This window comes from Propithecus coquereli, unplaced genomic scaffold (assembly GCF_000956105.1).
Source record: "Propithecus coquereli isolate 6110/MARCELLA unplaced genomic scaffold, Pcoq_1.0 Scaffold30, whole genome shotgun sequence".
Taxonomy (NCBI): Eukaryota; Metazoa; Chordata; class Mammalia; order Primates; family Indriidae; genus Propithecus; species Propithecus coquereli.
Genome location: NW_012148619.1, coordinates 756,608 through 765,887, shown reverse-complemented (window position 1 = coordinate 765,887; position 9,280 = coordinate 756,608). Strand labels below are relative to the sequence as shown.

At 40.2% G+C, this 9,280-nt stretch overlaps 1 protein-coding gene across 1 annotated transcript in view; it reads left to right on the top strand.

The window, feature by feature from the left end:
- RAG1 (recombination activating gene 1) overlaps window positions 1-9,280 on the top strand; it is an 11,376-nt gene extending 2,096 nt beyond the window's left edge. Inside the window, exon 2 of the mRNA XM_012649576.1 lies at window positions 2,842-9,280. Coding sequence (XP_012505030.1) covers window positions 2,856-5,987 — 3,132 coding nt within the window. The 5' untranslated portion in view covers window positions 2,842-2,855 and the 3' untranslated portion in view covers window positions 5,988-9,280. The remainder of the gene's footprint in view (window positions 1-2,841) is intronic.

Here is a 9,280-nt window from a genome sequence, read left to right as displayed (position 1 = left end):
TTGCTCAGGCTGGTTTCGAACTCCTGAGCTCAAACAATCCGCCCGCCTCGGCCTCCCAGAGTGCTAGGATTACAGGCGTGAGCCACCGCGCCCGGCTTATACTTGCTACTATTGTTCTGTTCTCTGCTTTTCCATGTGGGCCTCCTCCATATCACTGATGTATAAACAAATTGCACATATGCATCAATGCACATAGAAAATTTCACTTTCTGCATGGTTTTCCATTTATGTCTGGACCCTAGTTGAATTACTAAGGAGTGCTCTTTTGGTAATTATTTATATAGTTGCCTATTTTTCAAAGAAACAATTTTTTTTAACAAATCTCTCTCTGTCTCCATATAAATGTCACCGTATACCTGTGGTAATGTTTCTATAAAATAACTATTGAATAACTTCCTAAAAGGAGATTTGTTGTACCAAGGATAATATATTTCATTTTTTAAGACATTGCTAAATTTTCCGCTGGGCATATTATATCAATTTATACTCCTCCCAAAAATGTATGGAGATATCTTAATTTCTCCATACTTTCATTAATGCTGAGTAATGTCAATAATTTTAATCTTTGCTAATTGGATAGATTAAAAAAATCTCACTAAGTTTAGTTCTTAAAAGTTCTATCTTTTTTCCAAAAGTATTATAATACACGTTTATTTTAGAGAGTAAAAACCACAACTAAGGATAAAAAATATAAAACGTGTAGATTTCACAGATAACCACCATTAGCGTTCTGGTGCATATTCCCCTAAAAAGAAGAATAATATACTGCTTCCATCCTTTTCTTGCTTCTAGTTTGGATACACTTTTAGCAGTTGGGTTGGAAAACAATCTAATAAATGAATCTGATTCGGATGTCAATAGCTAATAACTACTTGGTGATGGTACTCTTTCCATGGGATTGTTGAAATAAATGTATTTTGGTGCATTTTGGCATAATATTTTAGGCCAGTAGGAGTCAGGAGAGGAATGTGTAGGGAGGGGAGGTAGTTCTAGAGGTCTTACCAACATGCCTTGTGATTGACTTACTCAATGTGAAAGGCCAATATTTAACTCGATGAGCTCCAGAGATGGTCATGCATTTTTTTTTTTCCCGGTAACTACTCAAAATATTATCTTGGAATGTGGAAAGAAAGTGCTTCAGGAAAAGAATGGGAAATGAAACGCTAAAGGAATGAGAAGACTTTCGGGGCTGAGTTCAAGCCAATGAGGCAGGAGAGACAGGAAAAGTCCTAGCACCTGCCACAGGAAAGAATTAAGGAACAGAATTGAACTAGAATGAACAATAAGCAACTTTGAGACGTTTGTTGGGCTGCAGTTGAAATACTTTTTGAGGTTAATGAGACCTTTGAAATGGTTTGGAATTGGTTAACTCTCATACAATCCTGCATAGGGAACAATCTAACAGGGTTTCCCTTCAAGTCTTGGAAGTTTGCTTTTGATTTTTATGGAAAACACTAATCTTTGATATATAATGCATTTAAGATGGAACAAACTTTGGTAGTTTAAAGGGAGGACTTGCAAAGACACACTGGTAGCAGTAGTCAGGATAAGCCCTTGCCGCCATCACCCCCAACCCTGCTAATCCCACCCCGGTAGAAGTGTGTTCATCTGAGGATTTGTCTCCATGACTATATGACTATAAAAGTTCTCATCAATTTATTTTGTTAGTTAATCAATTGAGGGGAAAAAACATATGTTGGTTGATATAATTGGTAGGTCAAAAGAGTTGTTAACCCAAGCAAATTTGAGAGAAATGTGGATGGGACGGTAGATTGAAAATACAGTTGCTGTTTTTCCAGTTATGTGTACTAAAGAATTTTGGAAAGATTGATCTCATTGGGTCTAGAGAGTACTCAAATGGCACTGTCAGATTTTTTTCTGCATCACAACTGCTCTCCCCACTACAACCCAAATCAGTAGGGTTTCCTGGCATATGTAATTGCTAATGCTTTTTTACCAGAAGAAAAACATTACTCCTACCTCTTATTAAAATCTATAGAGCTAAGGACCATTGACAAGCAATGACTTTCGGGATGACCTGTTTGAGTTTTGTCTGAAACCACTTGAATTTTTCATCTTGAAAGTCCTTTAAAATCTTGGTATGTGCACAGTCTGGTTTGTTGCAGGTTTAGAGTTCTGTGGTTTTTGTTTCTAACGTAGACACAGTTCTATAATTTACAGCAGCATTCACTAATTAAAATTGTAAGCATAATTACTATCCATGATACTTATTATTAGTTTGCATTCATAAAGCTCAAAATTCACTTCATCCTTTCAAGTAGTGAGTAATTAGTTTCTTTGGGTTTGTAGCTTTATCATCCCTTTATGACCCATTTGGAAGAAATAAACAACCAAACTCCTGGAAGACTGCTTTAAAAAGCTGGAAATATATTGTCCAGCTAGTGCAATGAGGCTCATACAATGTGGAAAATATTACTTTTCTTTGGTTTTAGTAGCCAGTTTATCTTTGCATTTATTCAGCAAATAACTTTTGAGCACCTAATATGTGCTAGGAACCTTGGGAAGACAAAGATGAACCACTCAAAGATTTTGCTCTTAAAGACCTTAAGGTTTTTGTGGAAAGAGAATAAGATTTTATGTACATATTTAAAAATTTTATATATATGTAAAAGATATAAATGACCATACGCACTGTCAGAACAGAGAACAACTCTATTCTCTGTCATAAGATCAGCACCTAACATAGTAAAGTATAAGGTTTAATAAATAACTTTGGGAATGAATGAATGAATAATTAAATATATTAATATTATTGTTTTCAAGATACATCTGTGGGATACTGATATTTTTCCTAATATGGCTTGTGTTCATTGTCCCCAGGTACCTCAGCCAGCATGGCTGTCTCCTTCCCAGCCACACTGGGACTCAGTTCTGCCCCAGACGAAATTCAACACCCACATATTAAATTTTCAGAATGGAAATTTAAGCTATTCAGGGTGAGATCCTTCGAGAAGGCACCTGAAGAAGCTCAAAAGGAAAAGAAGGATTTCTCCGAGGGGAAACCCTCTCTAGAGCAATCTCCAACAGTCCTGGACAAGACTGGTGTTCAGACGCCAGTCCTGACTCAACCAGCATTAAAAGCACACCCTAAGTTTTCGAAGAAATCCCATGATGATGGAAAAGCAAGAGGCAAAGCGATCCACCAAGCCAGCCTTCGCCATCTCTGCCGCATCTGTGGGGATTCTTTCAAAACTGATGAGTACAACAGGAGATACCCAGTCCATGGGCCTGTGGATGGTAAAACCCAAGGCCTTTTACGAAAGAAGGAAAAGAGAGTAACTTCCTGGCCAGACCTCATTGCCAAGGTTTTCCGGATTGACGTGAAGGCAGATGTTGACTCGATCCACCCCACTGAGTTCTGCCATAACTGCTGGAGCGTCATGCACAGGAAGTTCAGCAGTGCCCCGAGTGAGGTTTACTTCCCGAGGAACACAGCCATGGAGTGGCACCCCCACACGCCCTCCTGTGACATCTGCCACACTGCCCGTCAGGGACTCAAGAGGAAGGGTCCTCAGCCAAATGTGCAGCTCAGCAAAAAACTCAAAACTGTGCTCAACCAAGCAAAACAAGCCCATCAACGCAAGAGAAGAGCTCAGGTGAGGATCCGTAGCAGGGAAGTCATGAAGAAGATTGCCAACTGCAGTAAAATACATCTCAGTACTAAGCTCCTTGCAGTGGACTTCCCAGAGCACTTCGTGAAAGCCATCTCCTGCCGGATTTGTGAACACATTCTGGCTGACCCTGTGGAGACCAGCTGTAAGCATGTATTTTGTAGGATCTGCATTTTCAGGTGCCTCAAAGTCATGGGCAGCTATTGTCCCTCTTGCCAATATCCATGCTTCCCTACTGACCTGGAGAGTCCAGTGAAGTCCTTTCTGAGTGTCTTGAATTCCCTGATGGTGAGATGTCCAGCAAAAGAATGCAATGAGGAGGTCAGTTTGGAAAAATATAATCACCATGTCTCAAGTCACAGGGAATCAAAAGAGACTTTTGTGCATATTAATAAGGGAGGCCGGCCCCGTCAGCATCTTCTGTCATTGACCCGGAGAGCTCAGAAACACCGGCTGAGGGAGCTCAAGCTGCAAGTCAAGGCTTTTGCTGACAAAGAAGAAGGTGGAGACGTGAAGTCTGTGTGCCTGACCTTGTTCCTGCTGGCCCTGAGGGCGAGGAATGAGCACAGGCAAGCGGACGAGCTAGAGGCCATCATGCAGGGACGGGGATCCGGCCTGCAGCCAGCTGTTTGCTTGGCCATCCGCGTCAACACCTTCCTCAGCTGCAGTCAGTACCACAAGATGTACAGGACCGTGAAAGCCATCACGGGGAGGCAGATTTTTCAGCCTTTGCATGCCCTTCGGAATGCTGAGAAGGTCCTCCTTCCGGGCTACCACCCCTTTGAGTGGCAGCCACCTCTGAAGAACGTGTCTTCCAGCACTGATGTGGGCATTATTGATGGGCTGTCTGGACTATCCTCCTCCGTGGATGATTACCCAGTGGACACCATTGCCAAGAGGTTCCGCTATGATTCGGCTTTGGTATCTGCTTTGATGGACATGGAAGAAGACATCTTGGAGGGCATGAGATCCCAGGACCTGGATGACTACCTGAATGGCCCCTTCACTGTAGTGGTGAAGGAGTCTTGTGATGGGATGGGAGATGTGAGTGAGAAGCATGGCAGTGGGCCGGTAGTCCCAGAAAAGGCAGTTCGTTTTTCATTCACGGTCATGAAAATTACTATTGCGCATGGCTCACAGAATGTGAAGGTGTTTGAGGAAGCCAAACCTAACTCTGAGCTGTGCTGCAAGCCATTGTGTCTTATGCTGGCAGATGAGTCTGACCACGAGACTCTGACTGCCATCCTGAGCCCTCTCATTGCTGAGAGGGAGGCCATGAAGGACAGTGAATTGATGCTTGAGATGGGAGGCATCCTCAGGACTTTCAAGTTCATCTTCAGGGGCACCGGATATGATGAAAAACTTGTCCGGGAAGTGGAAGGCCTCGAGGCTTCTGGCTCTGTCTACATTTGTACTCTTTGTGATGCCACCCGTCTGGAAGCCTCTCAAAACCTTGTGTTCCACTCCATAACCAGAAGCCATGCTGAGAACCTGGAACGCTATGAGGTCTGGCGTTCCAACCCGTACCATGAGTCTGCGGAAGAACTGCGGGACAGGGTGAAAGGGGTCTCAGCCAAACCTTTCATTGAGACGGTCCCTTCCATAGATGCACTGCACTGTGACATTGGCAATGCGGCTGAGTTCTATAAGATTTTCCAACTGGAGATAGGGGAGGCATATAAGAATCCCAGTGCTTCCAAAGAGGAAAGAAAAAGATGGCAGGCCACACTGGACAAGCTTCTCCGGAAGAAGATGAACCTGAAACCAATCATGAGGATGAACGGCAACTTTGCCAGGAAGCTCATGACCAAAGAGACTGTCGATGCAGTCTGCGAATTAATTCCTTCTGAGGAGAGGCATGAAGCTCTGAGGGAGCTAATGGACCTCTACCTGAAAATGAAACCCGTATGGCGATCATCATGCCCTGCTGAAGAGTGCCCAGAATCCCTCTGCCAGTATAGTTTCCACTCTCAGCGTTTTGCTGAGCTCCTCTCAACCAAGTTCAAGTATAGGTACGAGGGCAAAATCACCAATTATTTTCACAAAACTCTGGCACATGTTCCTGAAATTATCGAGAGGGATGGCTCTATTGGGGCATGGGCGAGTGAGGGAAATGAGTCAGGCAACAAACTGTTCAGACGCTTCCGGAAAATGAATGCTAGACAGTCCAAGTGCTATGAAATGGAAGATGTCCTGAAACACCACTGGTTATATACTTCCAAATACCTCCAGAAGTTTATGAATGCTCATAATGCATTAAAAAACTCTGGGTTTACCATGAGCTCGCAGGCAAGTGTAGGGGACCCATTAGGCATAGAGGACTCTTTGGAAAGCCAAGATTCAATGGAATTTTAAGTAGGCAAGCCACTTATGAGTTGGTTTTTGCAAATGAGTTTTCTTCTGGGTTGCATAGAAGGCTTCTCCTGGCACCCTTCACTACTGTGTGTGGGGCTTCACCACCCAAGAGGTGGTTGTTTGGAGTGAGAGGCTACAGATGCTCTCATGTCAGGAATAGATTACCAATAAGCTGATTGCTTGAGTCATTTAGTGAGTTCAGAAAAGCAACAGGAAAAAAATCAGTTGTTTGAAAGCTCAATAACTCAGAACAGGAATAACTGCAGGGGACCAGACACGAACAAAGATCTATGTGCGTGCATGACTGAGCGTTGTGAAAATGAAAGCCAGGGTTGTCAAGGAACAGCCAGTGAAGCCAGGAAAGAAGGAAATTTGTCTTGTGGTTTTCATTTTTCCCCTTGGTTTATTGTATTTTGTATTGAGATATAATAAGTATTTTCTATTTCATTTTTGTGTAATTCTTTATTTTATAAATTTCACATATCTTGACTCATTCTACAAGGTTCAAAAGAGCTTTCTTGAATTTTCTAATAATATCTTACATTTGTATGGCATGATGACCTTTACAAAGTGCTCTTAATACATTTTCTCATTTGGTACATTTATGCAGAAATACCCTACATGATGAAATTTTTTGAAAAATCAGTCCTTTTATAGGTTTAAATGGCATTTCTATTATAACCTTCCAAGTTTAGGAGGTCATCTACTGTCATAGATCTTTCAATAATGAAGTTAGAAGAATACACCTGTTAGCCACAGTAAGTTATTAAATCTTCTGATAATACGTATTTACTTACCTATCAGTAGCCAAGTGTGATTCTTTATTTTTATTTTTTAAATTTCAAGTAATTTAGAGTTTTCCAAATGCTTTCCCATACAATCTCAAAGCCATCGAGGATTTTTAAAAATTTGGGTTTGCTCAATGTCTAAAAACAGATTTCATGTCTTGCTGAAAATTTCTACCAGATTTTATCCAAATAAAACCTGGGTCGATTTTACCAAATCCAGGTTTTATAGAGTCCTCCCCCTTGCGATGTGTTATTTTTTTCTATTATGATTAGTTTATTTCTAGCATATTCAGAATTTTGTAGCAGGATAACCTTGTACTGTTCCTACCTGCTAAGTTTAGATGGAAACTGCTCTTGTAAGTGGAAGAGTTAACATTTGTTCAGTGGTTTTTTTGTTTTTTTGTGGTTTTTTTTTTAGCACTTTTGGAATGTTTTCACACTCATTTTGCCCCACAACAACTATGTTGGGTAGGCGTTGTTGTTATTGTTCCCCTTTGATGGAGGTTTAGATGTTTTGCCAATAGTTACAGGGATAACAAATACCTGATTTGGAATTTGAATCCAGGCCTTTTGTCTACAAATTTCGTGTTCTTTCTACCACAAAAATTGATCACTATTTTTGTTTATAAGGCAGTATCAGAATTTGTTTAGGATTCAGAACTAATCACTCTAGCTCATAACTTTAGCATTACATTTGAAGGTGGCAGGCGTGGGTAAGTTATTAAGTCATTTGTGTGCTTTGGACCTTTTGACAGAAGAAAGTAATGCTAAAGCTCCATCGAGTCCCCAAGACCTCTGGTGGCTCCAGTTAGTTGGAAACTATTGTCCACATCCTTAGGAATTTGGGATTTGCCAGTTGCTGGCAATGTAGAGCAGACATGGGATTTTATACGTTAGTGAGTCATAATGATATGTTAGTGTTAATTAGTTTTTTTTTCTTTCTTTGATTTTATTGGCCATAATTGCCACTCTTTATGCACAGTATATCAAAGAGCTTTGTAATTTAGTTGTCAAACGTGCATCAGTGGCATTATCCTAAGTGGGATTCATTTGGTGCTTTTGCAGGGATTGAACTCGATATTTTCCATTAAAATATACAGCAGTTTTCTTTGCTTTTTATATGCAGGATATCAAAGCCATTTATAATTTAGTTGTCAAAAATACATACACATTTTAATATTACTTTTTTTGCAAACTGTTAGTTTTGTGTTTTGGGAACTAACGGGCTTCTAAGCCACCTCTTCCCTCATTTCACTTAATCCTTACAGCATGTCCCTGCACTAATAAACAGATAAACTCACATAATCATCCTATTCCCTGAAGCATGCTGGTGCTGGTTTGCAGATTTTTTTTTTCCCATTTCCTCTCTGTTACTCGATTGGTGGCACTGTAAATAGTTTTCAATATTAAATTCCCCTATTCTAGCATTGTAGGAACTATTTTGAATTCATGTGACTAAGAGCATGATTTCTAGCACAACCTTCCCGATAATCCCTTAATCAGATCACATTTTGATAAACCCCAGGAACATCTGGCTGCAGGAATTTCAATATGTAGAAATGTTGCCTATGGTTATTTTTTGCCCTCATTGTTGAGATTGCAATATCCTAGACCCTGGTTTTATACTTGAGTTTTATTTTTAACAATGCCCATTGCAAATGCAGTCACATACTCCAGGGAAATTCACCACACAGAATGAAGTGTTTTTTTTTTTTTTTTTGAAGTATAGACTGGGACTTTAGAAGTGCAATTCATTTTTCTCCTGTGAAACCTGATTCTGCAAGTTTTCTTGCTAAGCCACTGAGGTGCATTGCAGGGAGCAGTGATAATGGCTGATGAAAATTGATGATTGGTCAGTGAGGTCAAAAAGAGCCTTGGGATTAATAAACATACACTGAGAACCAAGAGCAGGAGGAAAAGATGTCCTTTCCTTCCAGGTGAACTAAAATTTAGTTTTGCCTCACTTTGTTTTCACAAGATAGATGAAGATAAAAATTGCTTTGGTTGAAAATGTGGGTCTCACATTATATCATACAGAATTCAAATTCCACACAGCTAGGAGGCAGGATTTGTAAGCACCAGTGGCGGCTGGAGGAAACAAACCATCATTTGGATGCAAGTGGTTTTTGCTTGCAGATATGGTGTCTTCAGTGATTGTATGACAAACGGTCTATTCTTTTGATGTTAAGAGATTTTAAGTAAGAGTAGATACTTTGTACTCATTTTCTTTCTCCCCATTAACTACTGTAACTACATAGATATACCTCAGAATTCATTTTTGGTAAGATTTTTCTTATTGTAGAACTGCACTTCACTTTATTTTCTTACAAATAATCTTGCATTTTGTGTAACAGCTTCTAAGAGCTGTGTTTTTTTCTGTTTTGGAGAAAGTTCATGTACCAGGATGCAATGGATTTATTTGATGGTGGGTAGAGCCCTGTATTTTCATGTCAAACACTTTCAGAGAAAATGAAATATGAGTTTCAATAATTATTTTTATATTTT